Below are 22,863 nucleotides of genomic sequence, written 5' to 3' on the forward strand. Positions count from 1 at the left end.
CTTCAGCTTGAAACTCTCTCTGACCCTGCTTCCCTGGCCTTCAGTCTTACTTCCTTGGCACCATCTGATTGACTAAAGTCCTTAATTCATGCCTTCACTGATCATCTTTGACCTTGATAGCCTGCACCTGTCCAGAACTGTGCCTGTGCTGGGTGGCTTCTACCCATCTCCATGTTTTGTTGGCCACATCCTATTTTCCAGTTCAAGTTCCCAACACCAAACAACCCTATCTACAACAAAAGGGGTGACTTATTACCATTAAGTGGGGTCCTTGCTGACATCTCCATGCCTGGAACATCAGAGCAAACCCTTAAGAAATGCTTTCTGCCTCTGTGGGCAACAGCTAACCATGGAGGTACTCTCCTTCTGATGTGTAGTGTATGGAAATGACATTAAATTGCACCTACATGAAAGCAGCAGATATTTATTGAGCATGTATTGAGTCATTGGATCTAGCAGAGAGGATGTTGGTCCAGTTCTGAGTTGTGCAACCAGCGAGTGTGAATGGCTATTAAAACAGGGCTGTCTATAGATTGACTCTCCCGCATGCAGATAATCAAATTATTTCCTGTAGAGGCCAATTAAAGAGAGCCAATGATTAGAAAATATGATATTGTTTTTGCTCTTAGGTGTGAACGTCAGTATCTGTGTGTGTCTTTACCTTGTTTGGCGATGATATCTTGCTGAGAGAATATCTGGGAAACAATACCACACCATTTGCTGATGCTCCCAGCCTCACCATCACACTTCCTATTCTAGGTGTTAGGGCAGAGATGCCTAATGACATGGTGTGAGACAATGTTGACCATTGTCCCTGTTGTGCAGGAGGCCACTCCTGTCCCAAATGTTTTCATCTTGACATTCAACAAGGGATTTGGAGAGTGGCTTGGTAGTTCCCCTCTTCTTCAGTTATCACTCTGAATAAGCATGTGCTGGCTTAAAGCCAGCCACAAATCTTTTGTTTAACTCTGCACCAGGATGTGGAACCTATTCCTCCTCCCCTGGAATCTGGGCCTGAGACCATTTGTCCAATAGAAGTGGCTGAGTGATGTTTGCTCGTTCCATGTCTGGCCTATAGGAGGAGTGGCAGCTTCTGCTTCTTGTCCCTTAGAGTGACTGTTCTTGGGGCCTCCAGCCATCTGTAAGAAATCCAGCCACCTTGCTTGTGAGACCACGTGGAGAGGAGAAGTCCTGGGACTACATGGAGTGGGAGGGAGACTGAGCCATTTTAGCATCCTAGTTAAGCATACAATTGACACTGGCCCTGGCTATATTCTGACCCCAACGGCATGAGAGACCCTAGAGAGACCAATAAAAGAACTTTACAGCCGAGCCTGGTCAACCCACAGAATTGTGAGAGATAACAACATGGTGGTTGTGTTAAGACACTCAATTTTGGGGTAGTTTGTTCTGCAGCTGCAGATGACCAAACAAATAGAACTTTCTGTGGTGATAGAAATGAAGTTGAATTGAATTTCAGTAGCCGCTAGCCCCTTGTGGCTATTGAGAACTTGAAATGAAGCTAGTGTGACTGAGGAATTGAATTTTTAATTTTATTTAGCTTTAATTGATTAAAACTTAAGTGTAAATAGACACATATGGCTAGTGGCTACTCCACTGGACAGTGTGGATCTGGAGAAGCAGATGGTAAATTCAGATGGGTTTAGAAGATGCTCTGAGGTAAGGTACAAGCCGTGGCCCAATAAGAAATGACAGTTCAGTGGTGGCCAGTCTTCCTTTGTTCGTTTTTTTGGCTTTTTAATTTATTAATTAATAAAATAGTGGAGGAGTTGGGAGTTTAAATTGGGGGGCAGAGAGTTCAGTTTTGGGGGGATTCCCAAAGGCCACTAAATCAGAAGAAATAATATCAAACAAGAAACTGCTGAGACTTTCTTTCTGAGGGGCTTGGCTTCTCAAGCCAGGAAAGGTGGGTCAGAGTTAGGTCTCATCCTTCTGTTTTCCTTTTTTGGAAGGGTTGATACACAGTCAGTCAGGGAGCTACAGTTAAAGAATCCAGAAATAGTCATCATGGGCTGTTGGGTTTCATAAAAGCAATTTGTCTGTCTGTGGCCACTTTTAGGGTGCTCCTCTAATCCCCCAGATGCTGTGTGATTGCAATATATCTTAGGCAGATTTCCCCCAAACATAGATACATTTTTCTCCCAGGTGAGCTGGTGTCAGCCACGTTGGTTTCCAAACCAAAGCATTAGGAAGGATGAAATGGTTATAAGCTCCCAAGATTCACGTATACACACACGCTTTCTCCTGCAGAGCTCCTTTCTTCTTGTGAAAGCCCTCGGCCACTGGAGAAAGCTTTTACATCCACTTCAAAACATCTACCACATCAGAAAACATGGAGGCATTGTTTCTATGTGGATATTTAATGAACCCACACAAGAGACAGCACCAATTTTAAGCATGCTGGCCCCCTTTGTTTCACCATCAATTCGTCTTCAAAGGCTTGCTTTGGAGAGCATAGTGTTCTTTGAGGATCTTCAGAAGGGAAAAGCTCTGTTGTTTCATCTCATACATAGGCTTTATGTATAATTGCATCAATACTGCTCAGTGGAACTTTTCCTGGAGGATCCACAGGGCTGATGAGGGGCAAGAGGACCTGCCCAGTGAGATGACCACCGAGCAGATTCTTCAGAATCTTGGCAGAGCCAAGGACGTGTGTAGTTAGAAAAACATCAGTTCATCAGACCCATTGGTTTTTGTATCACAAACTATAGAAAATAAAGGTCTACTAAATCTTTGTCTGGTAGGCATATGGTGTAGAAAAACACGTTATAGAGGGCATATGTAATAAGAGGTTATCAAGGTCTGCTTTACCAGGGTTCATCCTGAAAGTAGCAACAAAGTTAAAATTTCTCCAAACTCCAATCCTGTTACCAAAAAGTTATTTCATTGGTGTAGAGCCACACTGTCTAATAGAGCTTTCTGTGATGATAGAAATGAAGTTGAATTGAATTTCATCAGCCGCTAGCCCCTTGTGGCTATTGAGAACTTGAAATGAAGCTAGTGTGACTGAGGAATTGAATTTTTAATTTTATTTAGCTTTAATTGATTAAAACTTAAGTGTAAATAGACACATATGGCTAGTGGCTACTCCACTGGACAGTGTGGATCTGGAGAAGCAGATGGTAAATTCAGATGGGTTTAGAAGATGCTCTGAGGTAAGGTACAAGCCGTGGCCCAATAAGAAATGACAGTTCAGTGATGGCCAGTCTTCCTTTGTTCATTTTTTTGGCTTCTTAATTTATTAATCCAATAAATATGTATTAAGGGCATCCTCAAGTTTGAGGACCACTGATCTGGAGGAAGGGGAGGATTTTGCCACAGTATAGACGATGGTCGAGTCCAGCAGGTGGTTATTCTGCCTTTGATTAGCATCCCCTGAACAATGAATCTTTTATATTCCAAATGCATGCAAAGACACACTTGCTTCCAAATGATGTGAAGGCTTTGAAATACTTACCATCATCCATAATTCCAATGGTAACACCTTTCCCTGTGTATCCCAGCTCCCATGCTTCTGCCACATTCAAATCAAGACCAGGAGTGCCATCAGCTTGTCCAGTATTGATCTGGTTCAGGAATTTCAAAGCAAAGAATTTTATTAGTCTGGTGCAGTAAAGCACCTGTCTGTTTGCACCTGCTATTCCAGGGCCGGCTCAATGACCACATCTTCCATGAAACAGTACTCCTGAATTTTCCCCATCTAACTCTTCCAGACTTCTCCCTCTGTTTTTTGATATACACAACTGATGTTTCTGCGACTGGATTGCTGTCTTTAAACTCCTTAAAGTTGCCATTGCAAGAAACATTCCCCAGTTTTGAATTAAACCTCACTCTTGTAGTCTTTATTTATACCTCATGTTTTGAATTTAGCACATACTGTCTTGGATCATTCTTATTTGAATGTGATTTCCTCCCTCAATACCAGTATGCTTTGCAAGAGGGAGCATGTCCTACTTACCTTTGTAATTTCAGGGCCACTTTACCAAAATATTTGATGCACTAAATCAAAGATAGCTGGCTCACTCTTAGTGCTTGTTCTAATGCAAAAAAAGTCTTTTCCCTAAAAAAATTCAAAAAAGGAAAACAAAGAAATTCTATATAAATATGTTTATTACCCTCTTTTCATGCATCTTTGTCCTGTGCAGATTTTCTCAAAGATGAGTCATAAAAATAGTGAAGTTAGAGCTCATACTGGCAGAAGCCCACAGTGACCTGTTGGCTATTACTATGGTGTTGATAAAACACTCTGTGAATGTCATTTGTGTGCTTGGTAAAAATGACTGCTCTTTTCCTTCTATGCATGCGTTAAGATTATACCTCTCCATCACCTAGGAAGTTAGTAGAATGCCCACATGACTGATTCGGGCCAATAGAATGTGAGCTCATGTGCCATTTGTCACATCCAGGCAGAAACCTTAAACACCAGTGTGTGACCTGCCCCTTCCCTTTGTTGAGGTGCTCGTGAAAACAGGGGTTAGGATGGAGCTGGGATGGAGATGGAGCTGGGATGGAGCCTGGGTCCCTGAGGGACTCTGAAGCATTGGACATATAACATGAGTGAGCAAAAGCTTTGATTTGTTAAGCCAAGGTGACTTAGGGGGTTGGTTGTGAGTGCCAGAAATGTAGTCTAACCTGATTAACACACATAAGCTCTTTTCAGTTGCCTGGATCGGATTTGTAGGATTCCATGCCAAAAAACAAAGGACATAGTCAAGCTCGGAAGATCCAAGATAGAAGTTGTGATGCATTCCTATAAAAATCTCAGTCCACAGGGCTATAATTTAGTCTTCTATCTTGCTCATCACCTTTTAGTCTTAAATAAAGTAAAGCATCACTCACAGTTTTACACTAATCACTCCCTTTCCCTCAAGATGCCCTGCAGTTAGGATTGGTTTAGAGGTTTTGGGTCTCTTCTAAATATAACCCAACTTGTCCAAATGGATCATGAAGGACTGCTGGTGAGCCAGATAATAACATTTACTTCATCGGACAGACTGGGTTTCGGGGCCTTGCATCCTCCACCCGGAAAGCCCCATGGATGTGATTTCCTGCCGTTATTTTAAGAAGCACTAATGGATGCTACTTTTGTTGCTTTGGTCTTTGAGTTCTCTTGCTTGTCCCTTGTGAAGTTGCCTAAATCTTTCTCTTATGCCTGTGGTTTCATTATGTCCTCCGGTCACTCTGCCTGTTGAGACCCCTGGATTACTCCCCTCAGACTCTTTTTTTTTTTTTTTTTAAAGATTTTATTTATTTATTTGAGAGAGAGAACACATGAGAGGGGGGAGGGTCGGAGGGAGAAGCAGACCCCTTGCAGAGCAGGGAGCCCGATGCGGGACTCGATCCAGGGACTCCAGGATCATGACCTGAGCCGAAGGCAGTCGCTTAACCAACTGAGCCACCCAGGAGCCCTCCCCTCAGACTCTTGACTCAACTTCTACATGGTTTTGCAAGTCTTCCCTCATGCGTTGGTGTGCTTTTTTGGAGTCTGGGGCAGTCTGATCAGCATTTGATAGTTGCTTTGACCCTAGAGATCATGCTTATTTAGCAGTTCCAGAAGGAAGCAGAAGGAAGAGAGAGTTCTCTCTCTCTTCATAGAGAACATGATGCATGGGTGCTGATAGAAAATCAATACATATCAAAGGGACAGAAAGGTTCATAGAGTAGGATCCTGGCTGACATCCCACAGAATAATGAGGAAATAGAAATGCATTTTTTTATCCGAAGTCTTAAGATGAGAAATGTTAGGAATAATATGGACATGCTTACCAGATACCACTGCTTTGTAAAAAGAGGATCATTCATGTTGATATCAATCTCATTGATGTCTCTATACCCCCGCTTCTTTCTGTCGAATCCTTCTTGCTGCAAGGCCATCTTTACCTGGAATGACAATATTGGCATATTACCTGAATATCCACCTGAACTTCTTCTTCTGGAATTCATTTCCATGAATTCAAATTCCATTTGTACACAGGTGTTTTTTTTCTCTGTGGAAGCCAAGTTCATCTCATGTACACTCTACACTCTATGATTATTTTCCAAAAGCATTCGCTTCTGTCTGTGCTGAATAAATTGGCCTTGGTGATGGTTCACAGTGAGTTTCCTTAAAATGAGAATTTGATAGAAAAAAGTACTCTCAAGGAAGATAAGGGGGTAGGGGTTGTTAAGGGAAATAAAACAATGCAATGCTTCTATTAAGTAAAGAAGATTGATGTGGATTCAGGGAGGGGGGGAGAGAGTGAAAACTGCGGGGATCATTTTTCAGAAGGGTTTTCCAGCCTTTGCATTTGTTGAGAGGATTGTGCTATCACATTTAGGAATCAGCCAAAACCAAAATCAAATCAAACCAAAACAAACCAAAACCCAAACCAAAAGAACACTTGCCTAGAGAGCCAGCTAGTTCATATCAAAGCTCTAGAAGGTAAGTGAGGGATCTTTGAAAAGAAAGGGTTGTCCTGGCAATGACAGTGCTTCAATTTTTGGACAGTCAGACTGAACCCCAAGCCCTTGGATGAAATGAAACTTAAGAGCTGAATTGTTCAAGCAGGCTCCTGGCAACAGTTAGATTTTGTCCCATTCATGAAATTTTCTTCACTTGGGCAATCACAAATTTATCATCCAGGGGCTATGGCTCATCTCTGAACATCTACAAACTCGGGGACTATGCCAATGTATAAAAGGGTGTGTGGTGCATACTGATTTTTTTTTAGAGAGAGAGAGAGACCGCATGTGTGAGCGAGTGCGGGGGAGGGGGCACGGGTAGGGGAAGAGGGAGAGGGAGAGGGAGAGAGAGAGAGAATCTCAAGCAGGCTCCATATCCAGTGCAGAGCTTGATTTAGGGCTCGATCTCACAACCCTGAGATCATGACCTGAGCCAAAATCAAGAGTTGGATGCTTAATGGACTGAGCCACCCAGGTGCCTCTGATTTTTTAAATGATATTTTGCTGCCCAACATTCATTTCTTCTTTTCCCAAGTATCTCCAGTGCATTTGGGGGGTTCCCTGGAGTCCACTAAATTCCGTGTTGGTGGGAATGAAATTTGAGACATCTATTTGCAAAGAAACTGCAGGCTCTCTCTGCCTCAGAGGTGCCCATGTGGGTATGGGTTTGAATCCTGGGAAAGGGATGTGAGAGCAGAAGGAACCCTTGTAAGCCTATTTATTTCAGAAGTTCACTCAACAGACTTTCAAAGGTCCTTGGGACAGTTCCACAGCCGACCAATCCTTTGGCCTCCCACTGATTGTGAGCTGCCTATACCATTCCAAGAAATTCTCTTTTGCTTATGTAAGCCAGAATCCGTTTGTGTTGCTTGCACTTGAGAACTCTGATGTGGGAGCAGGGAAGCCAAGAGGACCCACATCAACTGTGATGGCAGGGAGGGAAGAATGAAGAGAAACCACATATGTGGCTGGAAACCTCCCCTTCCTTCCCATCCTGAAATGTGCAGGAACGCTCTGGGAGAGTGGTTCCTTACTTCACCCTATACATTGACACAGGCAGACCGGGGGCTCATTAGCCAGAAAAACTCTAATTCTAGCAGAAACTCTGTATGTGTAGAAAAGAGGTGGTAGGTGTGGCATGTACTCTGTTCTTTGGAGGTATTCCAATGACAGATACTCATTGTGGCATATAGCAAATATTTGGGAGCTGGGATGGATGGAGAGTTTTATAAGGGCAAAAATCTGGACACAACTAGTGTCCATCAAATGGAGATAAATTATGATTCAAATATTCATATACATATATGTATATGGTGTGTAATATATATATATACACACATGTATATATACGCACACATGTCTTCTGTATATACATATACAGATACACACACATATATATCTTCTGAGAAGAAGATGCCAAGATAAGGGGCGCCTGGGTGGCTCAGTCGTTAAGTGTCTGCCTTTGGCTGGTCATGATCCCAGGGTCCTGGGATCGAGCCCCGCATCGGGTTCCCTGCTCCACGGGAAGCCTGATTCTCCCTCTTCCACTCCCCTTGCTTGTGTTCCTGCTCTCGCTATCTCTCTCTCTGTCAAATAAATAAATAAAATCTTTAAAAAAAAAAAAAGAAGAAGATGCCAAGATGAGATTAAATGTGCAAGGCTTTTATTAGGAGAGAAAATGCAAGAAACTGCTATGTAAGCTTTACCCCGCAAAGGAGAGAGTGAACAAGGTTGGGCAAAAGTGTCCTCAACGGCTCTATAGTGTAAGGAAGGTTTGGCAGGTCTGTTGGGGATCCAAAGTCGGCTGTCCGAAGAACCCTGTGTCTCCCAGGGATAAGCCTGCCTCAGTGCCCTTGCTGTGCTCAGTCACTGGCTAGAGCTGCCAGGAAGCATGGCTTCTTGCCAACACAGTGACAGATTTCAGAGTGCAGTTGGGGTCCTTGGTCAATTACTCTCTCAGAAGTCAGAGGTATATGCTGCGTATTCTCACAGCTGCCACAGAACAAACAGACAAATAGATCTAGCTAGACACATATACATGTATGTAAAAAGCCACAGCACATTCCTCTTAAAACTTTTCTCTCTCAGGAAGCAAGTACTCAAGGAAGAGCAGCAGGGGAAGGAGCCTGAATTCGGCCATCGCATCTTCCCATAGTGGTCCCAAGCAAGACCTTTATCTGCACTACTCAGATGGTAAGCCTTGGTTGGCTTCCATTGAGGGATTCCCATCCTATTGGATTTGTTGTCATGACTGACTTCGCTAAAGTCGCACCGTTCCTTTGCGAGGGTCTTTGCTAAGCAAGAGCAGCTGCCCTGTGGATGCTTGAAAACTCCCCTCTGTGGTTGCTTCTCAGAAGCATAAGAACAAGAAGATTCACACTGGATTTCATCTTTTTAGATAACAGTGCAGGAATGGCTATGACAATAGCACTCCAAACTCAATTAGCCTGAGTGCAGTCTAATGAAAAGACTTTAGAGTCATTTCCATAAAATTAATTTTTAATTCCATAAATTAGGTTTTAATGGAGACCAGTGATGCTTTGGAATGCTGCGCTTTCTCGACATCACCCCTCCTTGCAACCCAGAAGCGCCGAAGCATGACGTAGGTGTCTGTAATCTTGTCATCTAGTGTTACTAAAAATTAAAAATCCTAAGACTGCAGGCCTTTCTGAGCCTTTTAGTTTATCTTCATGTCCTTAACGAAGATCACAGTTACAATTCCGAGAGAGAGAGAACACCTTTTAAACATATATTTTTACTTGTTACACACAAATAACTGGAGAATAGTTTTCATTCCCCCCCACCAATGATACCATGGAATACCATAAATTGCTTTAATCTTTCTGGGTTCTTGTTCAATGCTAATTTGCATTTAAACCTAATTTTTGCATAAAAGTAATTGAGCTATAGATAAAAGTATGCTTTCTTTCTTCACTAAGTATCCTACTTTAGGAATTTTAATATGTTGCTCTGTAGCTCTCATAACTTAATTTTTAATAGCTACCTGAATATCCCATAGAATAATGTACCATAATTTACCCAATAATCTCCCTTTTACTGGTCATTTGGATTGTTTTCTATTATTAATGAAATTGGCATTAGCAGAAAGATGAGATTATAAACTATTTTTAAAGACCTCTGCAGAAGACTTCAGTGTTATAATGCTATATGTGATAAAGCTGTTAATATCAGAGAAGTATTTCCTAGTGTTCAAATTCCTTCCTCACGTTATAACTAAAAGGTCACTTTTATTGTTTCCTCCTCCTCCTCTGAATTGTAATCTTTCACACATGATACCTTTCTTTTTTTTTTTTTTTTTTTTTTAAAGATTTATTTATTTATTTGAGAGAGCGAGAATGAGAGAGAGAGAGTACATGAGAGGGGGGAGGGTTAGAGGGAGAAGCAGGCTCCTCGCCGAGCAGGGAGCCCGATGTGGGACTCGATCCAGGGACTCCAGGATCATGACCTGAGCCGAAGGCAGTCGCTTAACCAACTGAGCCACCCAGGCGCCCCTCACACATGATACCTTTCATTACCACTTCAATGTGGCACCAATGGCATGCAACTTAACCATAGTTTCTTGCCTTCTCAAAAAATAATGTACAGTTAGCTTAGGTATTTCATTGTAGACTGCTCACCCAAGTTAGTCCATTGACCTAAACATTTATACAAATAAAAAACATAAGAAAGCAGGAGTGTTTGTTACTGGGAATTATTTTATTAGAAACAGATGGATATTTTGCAATTCTGGTTTAACTTTTAAATCTTAGTTTGACACATGTGCATAGAACAAATTTTACTCAAGAGACTCCCCCACTTTCCTTCCCTCTTGTAGTATTTCTCTTCAATTAAGAATTTTCAGTCAACAAATGTTTTTGTGCATCTACAATGTACCAGTTACAGACCATTCTAAAACGAGGCAGATACTATCCCTGCACATTTGCGTTCTATTTTACAAGTTTCGTTAACAAGGTACTTTCACTACATAGAATCTTCTCAACAAGACTGTGGAGAGAGTACGGTTACAGCTGAGGAAAGGAGGTTTAGTGGCCATTGTTCAGCGTTTGAAAACATGGCGGAGTCACACGGGCTGACCAATTCTAAATGCTGTGTACTTTCCACTAAGCCACATTGCCCCTCCCTAAGGTACAGAACACAGTTAACCTTCCAGTATCTGGGACAGCTTAACCGTGAATGTAACTCTCCAAGGATCAGGGCCTGGATCACTTCCCGCTGGGCTGATAATTAAACAGATGCTAATTAGCATTGACTGTGTGGGGCAGGAGAGGGGCCAGGAGAATGAGGAGCAATATGAGAAACCTGCCTCCAAAGGGTGAAACAAATTAGCTTAGAGTGAGCACAAGAAAAGAAACAAAACACAAAATTGACATGTTGGTGAAAATACTGAAATTTTAAACCTATGATGCTGTAGATTGGGTCACACTCTCATTTTCTGTACCACCAAGAATTATTTTCTTTACCATTTTCATGAGTTTAATTATATCCCTCTGAAAGATATATTGAAGGCCTAACCTCCGGTACCTCAGAATGTGACCCTATTTGGGAAAAGGGTTGTTGCTGATGTAATTAGTTAAAAGGAGGTCGTGCTGCAGGAAGATGGTCCCCTAAAGCAACATGGCTGGTGTTCTCATGAGAAAAAGACAGACACAAAAGGAGAATGCCATAGGAAGACATATGGACACAGAAAGTGAAGCCATGTGAAGAGGGAGGAGGCAGAGGATGGAGTTATTCTACTACAAGCCAAGGAACTTGTGGGTCTACCAGAAGCTGGAAGAGGCAAGGAGAGATCCACTCCCAGAGATTTCAGAGGGAGCGTGGCATGCCAACAATGTGGCTTCAGACTTCGGGCCTCCAGAACTGTGAGAGAATTAATTTCAATAGTGTTGGGCCTCCCAGTTCGTGGTACTTCGTTATGGAAACTAATACAACCACAAAGAATTAAACTAATTCAACCCTAGGAAATTACCACAGTTCCTGAGAATTAAACTCTGTCACAGTGCTTCCTTCTCATTTGTAAACTTTATTTTGTACATGAAGTGCTCTCATAGTTCCATTTGGACAAAGATTTATTTAACCCTATATAACAGTTTGCAAAAAAAAAAAAAAAAATAGAGGGACAATGTTGGGAAATAAATTGGTTGGGATATTCCTAAACTGTTGCACATTTAGGGGTGCCTGGGTGGCTCAGTTAAGCGTCTGCCTTAGGCTCAGGTCATGATCCTGGGGTCCTGGGATCGAACCCCACATCAGGTTCTCTGCTCTTCTCCCTCTCCCTCTGCTTGCCACTCTGCCTACTTGCGTTCTGTCTGTCAAATAGATAAATAAAAAAATCTTTAAAAAAACCTGTTGCACATTTGGAGTCTAACTCAGAATGTTCCACGTCTGTGTTTTCCTACACCACATCATCCTCTGTGCCATCAAGCGTGTTGGTGATCAGCATTTCTTGAAAGAGTGCTCCACCATTGTCTCCAGGAGTTTCCTGTAGTGGCCAACACCTATTCTGCACATTTTGATGTACCAGCCTAAGGCAATACAATTTTTGTCACTCTTGTCATTTGCTGAGAGAGGTTGTAAAATGCATTCAAAACCCATGCATTTTCGAATAGATAATGTGTGATTGTTTTTGCTTTTCTAGATTTTCTGATGGCAAACTTTTGAGCAGTTAGCAAAGTGGAACGTCTCTGAGTTTTCCCCACTTTCAGGACTGGAGCCCCTAATAAGCGAAATGGGGGAGAGTCACCCATGGAAGCCATGAGGTTTTGTAGGAAGACCTCTGGATCAGGAGTCAGGAGATCTGGATTGTGGTGCCACAGATGCGGGTTTGAGACCTGCATCTGCCCCTGCTAACTCTGTATCTTTGAGCCTAATAGTGCTATTTCTGAGATCTGTTTCCTTTCCACCAGAATGAGCATAACTCCTTCTGAGGGTTGATTTCAGGAACGAGTGGGGTCACCTGTTGTGGAATGGCTGTGAAGCATAGTTCCTGGCACAGAAAAAAATGTCCACAGACATCCATTCCCTTCCCGGTCCTCAGGTCAGCTGTCCTCTACCTGGACTGCCCATCGAGTCACCTGGTGAGCCTCAGCAACCCCCATGCGCAGGCCACACTTGGACCACATCAGACTCTCCAGGGGATTCCAACCTGCCTCAAGGTTGACAGTGTCTTGGAAGCCAATTTTCTTCCTCTGTCAAAAGCCTATTTCTACCTCTCAGAATTGTGATGAGGCCCTGGTGGAATCCAGGCTTCGAGATCCTCACTCAGTAGAGAGATCTGCAGTGTGAAGCTTTGCGGCCAACCTCTGAAGATGTCAGCCCCAGGCGATGAGGCAGGGAGATGCCTACTACCCCTTAGCCTCCAGCTCTCCTGGTGCCTGTCCTGCCCTCGATCTTGGTTCTCTCTCTGGGGAAGGATAGGGTCGGATTGGACCACCCATTCTCTGATTGGGCTGGACATCCGAATCCCCTGGGTGAACTGCTTCTTTAATTAAATAAAAATTGTTTTCAAGCGGAGAAGTAGGAAAGAAGACAAGAAAAAAACAATTCTTCCCCCACTTCCTGAGAATCCCTGTTGACGTAGGAAAAAAAAAAAAAAAGGAAAAAAGAAGGTAACATATGGTCATGGTTAGGAAATTAAAGCAGTCCAGAAAGTTATATAATGGGAAGGGAACATTTATCCTCCTCTTTCCTTCCTTGCTCTCAAATAGCTCTCTCCTCAAAGGTGACCACTCTTCATAACTTCTTGTGAGTCCTTCCAGAAAATATTTATTTGTATGCACTCATACACATACATAGAACGAGGGAGTTTTTTTTAAAAAGGGGTATATTTAGCATGATTCTTTTATATGCAGTAGATTGAATGTTCCCCCCAAAATATATGTCCCCCCAACTATATATCCCCCCAAATTATATGCTCACATCCAAATCCCTGGAACCTGTGAATGTGACTTTATTTGGAAAAGGGGTTTTGCAGCTGTAATTAAAGATCTTGAGATGAAGGCATTCTGGATTATCGGGGTGGGCCCTCAATCCAATGACACACATCCAATGACCAGTGTCTTTATAAGAGACACACTGGGGAGAGACACACGCAGAGACAAGCAGAAGGGACCCACTGGGGAGAGACACACGCAGAGACAAGCAGAAGGGACCCACTGGGGAGAGACACACGCAGAGACAAGCAGAAGTCCACGTGAAGGTGTAGGTGGAATGAAGCAGCTGCAGCCCAAGAATCCTGGCAGCCTCTAGAAGCTGCAAGACGCAGGGAAGGACTTTCCCCTAGAGCCCCGGCAGCCCTGCTGACCTCTTGAGTTTGGACTTCCATCCTCCGGAACCATGAGAGAATAAGTAGAAGTTGTTTTAAGCCACCAAGTTTGTGCTAATTTGTTATGGTAGTCATAGGAAACTGATACAATGTCATAAATTTGAAAGAGAGATTTATATATGTATATATTTATACATGCAGGTATACAATATTGATGGATGATACCTCTCTCTATATATTTTTAAAGATTTATTTATTTTATTTGAGAAGAGAGAGAGAAAGAGCAAAAGTGGGAGGGGCAGAGGGAGTCCCAAGCAGACTCCATGCTGAGTGTGGAGGCAGACTAGGGGCTCAATCTCAAGACCCTGAGATCATCATCTGAGCTGAAACCAAGGGTCCGATGCTTAACCAACTGAGTCACCCAGGTGTCCCTATTCATATGTTTAATATCTACATATAGATATATTTTATAATATGTAACCAGTAGATTTACATATATAATACCTATATGGGATAGTATCTATATATTATATATAATACCTATAATACCTATGTTATAATATCTGTATCTATTGTAATATAGATATAACATCTGGTAGTATCTGTTTTAAATTTACTACAAAAGGATCAAGAAACATACACTGTTCTTAATGAAAACTCATTCTCTTCAACAGATGCACATTATTTCATTGTGTGGTTAAGGCAAATTTAATGATCTTGTCACCTATTGAAGGATACTCTGGTTTGTTGCATATTTTGTTGCTGTTTTGCAGTTCTACTCAAGGCTGCAGTGAGTACCTTCACAAACGGGGGTGTGCGCCCTGGTGATGTTTTCCAAGGATAAATTATAAGCAGCGGGATTGCCAATGACTATGATTTTAAATTTCCACAGGGCCATTATTGTCAAATGCCCTCCAGAAAGTTTGCATCAAATTGCATGCTCACTAAGGACACATGAGAGTTTAGGGAACTTTTAAAAAATATGGCTCTCAGACACCCTAAGGTGGCTACTCTGATCGCCCAGGTACATGTGCCTTAAGAGGCCCCCCACCCCGACCCTGGGGCAGGGTGGGGGGTGGTGTTGTGCTGAGGGTCCTGGCTGAGAACCTGCAGAGCTTGGAACTCCAACCCTCCCTCTGGGTCTGTGGTGCATCGGGCGACGCCTCTGGGTGGGAAGCAGCGGGTCTGAAGCCTGGCTGGTTGCACAATTGCAGGGGGAGTTTGTCAAATGAGTCGTTGGGAGTGGGCCTGGCCTCAGTGTCTCTTAAAGCTTTCCAGGTACTTGATTCCTAAGCTGGGGTTGAGAAACTGTGTGCTGGGGGCTCCTCTGTGCCTCCCTTGTCTCTCTTGTCCTCGTTCTGATACAGCTCAGGTAGGGGAACCGAAATCAAACTATAGATGAGAGCAAAGGACAGAGTATCTATAACCAACATCGAAGGCTCTCTCTGCAAGAGAAGAAACTCACATCCATAAGAAAATACATTCCATTTACTCACGAAAAAATCATCTCTCTGTATTCCCCTAGTGCTAGCTGGGAGGGGTGGTGCCAGTCGGCTGGGGTGTGGGGTGGGGGGTGTGTGGGCAGGCACAAGACTACAGCAATGTTTCCAAGGAATGTGGATCTTCTGTTTATTACAAACCTCTTAATTTGCACAATAAATTACCTAGTTTTTATTATGGGCTAAGGACTCCCCCTTCCCCCCCAGATAGTTTAAACCAAAACAAAAATAGCTATTCCAGAAACATCACGCCCAACATGTGTTAGCTAGGACACCCGCAGGCGGGCTTGAAGATCAGTCCACATGGGACGCAGGATTAAGGCTGCAGTCAGGAGTCCCCACTGGCTCCTGACCTGATCGTCCTCCCTGGTGTCAGTCTCCTGGGGAGGGGAGAGGACCTGAGTCCTTTTGGATATGTGCTTACAGAGTTAGCGGCCAATGGGGACAGGCTCTGTTCTTCCTCTCATGAGATGCCAGGGGCACACCGGGGGAATTTCCCTTTGAGCTTTGAGCTGCTAGGGTGGGAGAGTTTAAATGGATTGGGCTGCTCTTCATCTCCTGGAAAGGAAGCTATAGCTTTCCTTCTATTTAAGCAGAATATTGACTTCAATTCAGTAGAAAATGTTGGGGAAAAAGAGGCAGGATAGCATTATGGATGAGAGCTTGGTCTTTGGGACAAGCAGACCTAAGTTATAGGCCCTGATGCACTTGCTGTTGACTGGCTGTGAGATCTCCTACAAGCTACTGGACCTATTTAAGGCTCAGTTTGCTCCCCTATAAAATGGGGATGAGACCTGATACCAACTAACATTTATTGAGGGCTGACTGTAAATATTTCAGGTATAGTATTTCAGCTGTTTTTCACAGCAACTTCATGGGGGCTTAAGAAACAAGGCAGGAAATAGTAAGTGTATTGTGAGTTGTGTATTGTGAGTCACACAGGTAGCCAAAGGTAGAGCCATGGTTCGTACCTGTTCTGAGCTGAATTGTGTCCCCCTAAAAATTCTCATGGTGATGTTCTCACCCCCAGTACCTCAGAATGTGATCATATTTGGAGATAGCGTCTTTAAAGAGGTCATTAAGTTAAAATGAGGTCATTAAGATGAGCCTAATCCCATATGACTGGTGTCCTATTACAACAAGAAGAAATTTGGATACAGACACGCAGAAGGGAATGCTGTGAAGATACAAGGTCAAGACAGCCATCTCCAAGCCAAGGAGAGGCCTAGAACAGATCCTTCCCTCATGGCCAGCCCTGCCAACATCTTGATCTCGGACTTCTAGCTTCAGAACTGTGAGGCATACATTTCTGTTGTTTAAGCCCCCCAGTCTGTGATACTTGGTTATGGCAGCCCTTGGAAACTTGTAGGAGACCTCAGCGATCTGGCTGTATGGTCTGCATGCTTCCCTCCTGGGCCATGTTGCTTCTCAGCTCCTACTTCATAATTTGGATTATGGAGAAAATCAAATGAGATTATTCATATAGACCCTTGGCCCATAGTATATACTCAATAAATGCCTGCATTTGCTACTATCATTATTGCCAATGTTATATTTCAGGTCCCATGGAAAGGCAGTGGGATGGTGCCTTCCAAAGCAACCCAGGCCCTTTTGATTCATTCTTACTGCTCTTAGCTAGTTAAAGACAGATTAAACATTGCAAAAGAAACCAGCTAGAGTCCATTCCCATGTGTGTCCTGAATGCAGAAGACCCACCTGCAGGAAGAGCACAGCTCCACCCATTTTTGACTTCATCTTTCCAAAGCAGTGTGTTATCTCAGTGTTTGAACTGATGAGCTGAACACAGCTCATCAAACAAGAGACACAGAAAAGCCATTGCTGGGGGTGATGTGGAAGATTACAGAGGAAAGCGGCCACTCCTAAGCTCAGATACTCTAGCTCATCTGCTTTACCACCCACTGCTGGCCTTGGTTGTCATGATCCAAATAGGGATCTAGAGATGAGAGGGGCCTGGGGAGGGAGGATGTGACGCAGGAAGGTCAGTCGCTGGAGGGGCAGAGCAGGCAGGAGTCTGGCTGCTTAATTTCCCTCTTGAGCATGCAGGGATGCCTTTTCAGAAAGCCCAGTTACAGGCAAATCACAGGGCTTAACTTTCCAAAGAACAGCAAGTTAAGCCACAATTATGGCTGAATGCGCTGTATTGATTGCCCTCATTTAGGGAGGTTTGCCCATCTTGCAAGAATGAAGACAATCAATTGAGGAAAGAGGATATGGCTGCATGCCACTGGTCACAGTTCCGGTTACTGCGTCTCAATGACAAGATATTAACAAATTGGTATCTATCCTCTGAAGCACTGTATACAAGATATATCATAAGTCAGTGCAATTAAAGAGGGATCAGAAGATGTTTCTAGCTGAGCAAAGTGCAAATTCAACCTATGGAAATGCCTTTAGAAGGTAAAATTCCAGTTCCCATGTTTGTTGGAATGTGTGTATTGGGTTTGGGGTTGTGCTTTTAGCGTGATCTCAGTCTTCCCATTTTCCTATTTCCAGGATGGTGGAAGACTGTCATGGGTTGGATTTAGGGGACTGTATTAAGGAAAAGGGTATTAAAGGATGGTAGGTACTATGCCAGATGTTGAGGAAAGGATGGTTAGACTGGGGTATGTTTGAAAGGACAATTTCCCAGGGATGCCAAGGGTCCCAAGGACCTGTAAACACTGTCCTTGGCCAAAATGACATGGTCCTCTCAAGGAGGTTCTTTTGAGACATGAGCATGGAAAAGAAGCAAAGCAAACCTGTTGCTTTAATATATTCATAACTTTGGGCACATACACAGTGTAGTCAAAGAGAGCCTGCCTTCGCCATGTGGAACGCTGTTTCCTATCGCAGGTGGGCAGAAGGACCTCTGTGTAACAGAGGTTTCTGGGAGGACAAATGAGACTGAGACAAGGAGTGAGATGAAGGCTTGGCCCCTGTCCACTCCAGCTGTGGCTCAACCAGTCACCTCCCACCTGACTAACCCACCCAGTGCTCCACCTTCCCGGGGAGACACCTGGAGGTGAAGGTGAAGAACAGCCAGCAGTATCCACTGAGAAGGTGCTCATGGTGCCCAGCTGGGAATGAATGGCTCCAACACAGCCCAGGGGCATAGCTTCCCAAAGCTTTGTCCCCAGCAAAACTCCCACCATGGTGCTGGTGCCTGGTCTGCTTCTGCTGGTGAACCAGAAGGAGGATGCTGAGTGAAGATGTGTCTGGGCTGCCTAGTCCCCATCCTGTGCTGGAGGAAGGGCTCAATAATGTGCTTCTGGAAGGAATGGATGAATCCAACTGAATATGCAATGAAGGTTCACAAATTATCCTGTCTATGGCCTGGTTTGGTTCTGTGGATCAGCTACCTTCACTGTTTCCATGACTGCATTGTGATGATGGTGTCCCAGTCCCAGCTGCCACCTCACAAATGTGCGTGGGGGAAAGAGGGAATGGGTGGAGATTTCGAGTGACTTGATCCAAAGTCACAACTCTATCAAGTGCTAAAGACCATGCTCCAAATGCAATTTGGTGCAGTGAATGAGCACTAGATTTGGAGTCAGAAAGCACGGGGTTCAGGTCCTGGGTTGATTTGCTCCTTATTTGTGTGTGTTCTGAAGTGGGTCCCTCAGCTTCTCTGGATCATGTTTTCTTCCTCTAGAGCAGCAGGGATTGGCAAATCCAGCCTGCTGCCTGTTTTTGTAAATATTGTTTGTTGGACACAGCTGTGTTCTCCTGTTCACATGCTGCCTCTGCTTTCCCACTTCAAGGGCTGACTTAGGTACTTGCAACAGAGACCATATGGCTCACAGTACATTTGCTCTCTGGCCCTTCACAGAAGAAGTTTGTTGACCCTTGATGTATATCATGGAGATGATGGAATTCTTGATTGTACAAGGCTTCACAGTGAGGATCACGTGAGATAATCTTCCTTTGTTGGGAACTATGAGACATACTATAAATATTATTGTCTATAATTGTGATGAATAATATGGCTATGGAATCCATCTCCTCTGAGAAGGAAGAAGCAGGGGCAGAATTAGGAGTTGTGGTATAAATGGTGTGATTTGAGGGGCCCAGAGAAAGCTTCCAGGGACCCAAATCACCTCCCCTGAACACCTGCACACTGACTGAATTCCAGCCATGAAGAGTTAAGCTTGAAATCGAAGCCTTCATTACCCATGTTGATTATGTCTCTATTTGAAAAGATTTGGAAAATGAGTCCTCTGGGACCAGCAACACATCCAGGGGTTACCATTTACCAACGCTTACACATGAACTCCTTCATTAGATGGTTTTTCTCTGTGAAGCTAGTTGAAATGCAGGCAAGGAATGGGAGTTTATGAAAAAGGTAATTTTGAAACTCTTGGGCAGTTTCCAGGGCTCAGAATTGGGTGCCGCCAAAAGGGGTAGGATTAAGACAAAGGAGGTGAGAGGGCATAGTGAAAAACCCTCCCGAAATTGTGTGCTTCTAGGCATTCTTAATGCCTGGCATGTCTGCAGCACGGAGGGACACACTTACCATTTATTTGTTACGACAAAGTTTGAAGTATTGTTTCATTGTGAGTTTCCATCGGGGGAATAAACCAAGAGCTGCCTGTTACAGAATACAAATGGGGCCTTGAAAATTCATAGTCTCCTTTTCTTTAACAAGCTCTGAAGAAGGTTTGATCTTTGGATTGGGACAATAGACTAAAGAGTTAAAGAAGAGCGAAGATTCACTTCCTTTGCTCTTTCTTCTTAAAGGGCATCTATTTTTTTATCATCCTCAAAGGTTAGCCCCTTTGTCAACAGTGATGCCTTGCCAATTCCTTCCTCCTCTTGGTATTTCATTAGTTGCCAGTGAAACAATCCCAGGTTGACAGGGTGGCAAAGAAAATGTGTGTTGAAATTGCACTTGGCATATGTCTGAAATATTTGGGGGCTGGTAACTGCATCCCCTGCACCAGGCAGCTAGAGTGTAATTCATATGTCAAGCCAAGCAGCCCACAAATGACAAAACACCAACAAGGAATAAAGGTCAGAGTGATTGATTCCTAATACATGTCGGCTTATGCACAGAGCACCCAGCGATGCAGTGTTAACGAGCCTCAGCACAGCGATGCAGAAGAAACAAAGAAAATAATACCTCGACTTTGCAATACTGCTCCTGGAAGGTACAGGACCAACGTGCACTTAGATCTGCCCTCTGACAAACGCAAGGAGAAAACAGTTTTCATTCTGCAGTATCTTAGTTTTCTTAGTGGCTTAAAACAACACGAATACATTCTCTTACAGTGCTGGAGGTCAAAAGTCTAAAAGCAAGGTGTCCACAGGGCTGCGCTCTTCTAGGTGCTCCAGGAGAGGATCCATTTCTTTGCCTTTTCTGCATTCCACAGGCTGTCTGCATTTCATGGCTCCTGGCCTTCTTCCTCCAGCTTCAAAGGCAGTAACAGTAGATCAAACTCTTCTCCACAGTGTCACTCTGACCTCCTCTTCTGCTGTCCTCCTAGGAGACCTTTGTGATGACACTGGTCCCACCCTGATAATCCGGGATACTCTCCCTATCTTAAAGTCAGCTGTTTGCCACTATATGCCTTGCCATGTGCCCATGACATATTTGAAGCTTCTAGGGATTAAGACGTGGACATCTTTGGGGACCATTGTTCTCCCTACCACATGCAGCAAGGGAGCTAATATTCATGCTGGAAGATGAGGCTGATGATTGATTACTTGTCCAATGAAGATATCTCTGCAGGGATGAAGGAATTTGATGGAGATATAGAGTACCCAGAGAACGCCCACTACCATGAAGAGTAGGGCTGCCAGTTCAACCAGTGTTAGAATTAGAAGGACCTGCTACCAGGCACTAGGTCAGTGAAGCTGTAGAGATAACATATTCTGTGGCCCGTCTAGGTAATGTCCTGGAAACAAGATAATCTTTCAGTGAAAAATCTGATATGATCATCCTCAGGCTCTGCCCCACTGTGTACATTTTATTTTATTTATTTAATTTTATTTTTTAATAATCTGTCAAGATAATTTTACTTCTTCCTTTCCAATTTGTTTTTTTTAACATTTTTTATTTTGTTATGTTAATCACCATACATTACATCATTAGTTTTTGATGTAGTGTTCCATGATTCATTGTTTGTGTATAATACCCAGTGCTCCATTCAGTATGTGCCCTCTTTAATACCCATCACCAGGCTAACCCATCCTCCCACCCCCCTCCCCTCTAGAACCCTCAGTTTGTTTCTCAGAGTCCATAGTCTCTCCTGGTTCGTCTCCCCCTCTGATTTCCCCCCCTTCATTTTTCCCTTCCTACTATTTTCCTTTTTTTAAAAAACATATAATGTATTATTTGTTTCAGGGGTACAGATCTGTGATTCAACAGTCTTGCACAGTTCACAGCACTCACCATAGCACATACCCTCCCCAATGTCTATCCCCCAGCCACCCCATCCCTCCCACTCCCCACCACTCCAGCAACCCTCAGTTTGTTTCCTGAGATTAAGAATTCCTCATGTTAGTAAGGTCATATGATACATGTTTTTCTCTGATTGACTTATTTCACTCAGAAAAAAAGGTCTCTATTAACCACTGAGAAAGCTGTTGTGTATACCTCTCCCACACTCCACCTCAGCTGTCCCTGGCCAATACTTCTTTTCCACTTTTCCCAAGAAACTTCCATTCCCAAAATACACAACTGACAGAAGGGAGATAGAGACTGGTGGTGGCTTGTTTCATTTTGGGAGCCATCAATCACAGAGGTGGAGTGTCATTTGTGTGAGCAGAAGCAGGAAGAACCCCAGTGGTGGTACATCCAGCAGATTGCAATTTTCAACCACTTCATTTGTTCAGAGTGTCAGAGAAATATGCAGTGGGCATGGGGAGAGATTCCATCTTAACACTGCAAGTCCTTGACACATTTGGAACTTGGTAAAGAACTGTGCATCTCTAACATTGTATCTGAGAAGGTGATTAAACTAATGGGCAGAACCAAGGACAACCCAACAGTGAGTCAGGAGGTCAATGTCTGTGTTCTAGCTACTGTTGCTGCAATCACAAATTATCCCAAGACATAGCTTGAAGCAACACTTTATGATGCTTACAGATTCTGTGGGTCAGGAATTCGAAGGTGGAACAGAGGGATGGCTTGTCTCTGCAACATTATTTCTGGGCCTCAATGGGAAAGACCCAATGGCTGGGTGTGACTCAAAAACTGGGGCTATATAAGATATAAAGATTATCATTACAGAGTTAGGAGCTTGGGATAGATCTGACCAAAAGAACAATGCTGTTTCTTCAGTCCTACACATGGTTGCCTTGCCCATTTCCTCTCCTCAACCAGAGATTGGTAAGTAAGACAGAGTGTCCAATAGGGAGATCACTTTCACTCTCCACAGTGGCCAAGTTCTAGTCTTCTCTGTAGTCATGAGCACCATTTCTTTCTCTAGAATGCAGCAATGCTTTAGCCCTGACTTCAGGGTGCCAGAATATCCTCAGCCCATCTGTTCAGCCTACATCTGCATGCCACAGTCCTTCCACATGATCTGGCCAGGCTACTCTCCTTACAAACCCTCATGTGTGCCCATAATGTCTCTTGCACAGGGCACTTGCACTCACATCTTAATGTTTTTGTGTCAA

The 22,863-nt window shown here is 43.6% G+C and overlaps 1 protein-coding gene across 2 annotated transcripts in view; it reads right to left on the reverse strand.

Moving 5' to 3' along the window:
- PCSK2 (proprotein convertase subtilisin/kexin type 2) overlaps positions 1–22,863 on the reverse strand; it is a 282,294-nt gene that overhangs the window by 126,381 nt on the left and 133,050 nt on the right. For both annotated transcript variants that reach the window (XM_044918692.1, XM_044918693.1), the window contains 2 exons: positions 5,788–5,901; positions 3,479–3,587 (listed from right to left, as the gene is read on the reverse strand). In XM_044918692.1, the coding sequence (XP_044774627.1) occupies positions 3,479–3,587; positions 5,788–5,901 (223 nt within the window). The remainder of the gene's footprint in view (positions 1–3,478; positions 3,588–5,787; positions 5,902–22,863) is intronic.

The sequence above is a fragment of the Neomonachus schauinslandi genome, chromosome 10, assembly GCF_002201575.2.
Source record: "Neomonachus schauinslandi chromosome 10, ASM220157v2, whole genome shotgun sequence".
NCBI classification, from domain to species: Eukaryota; Metazoa; Chordata; class Mammalia; order Carnivora; family Phocidae; genus Neomonachus; species Neomonachus schauinslandi.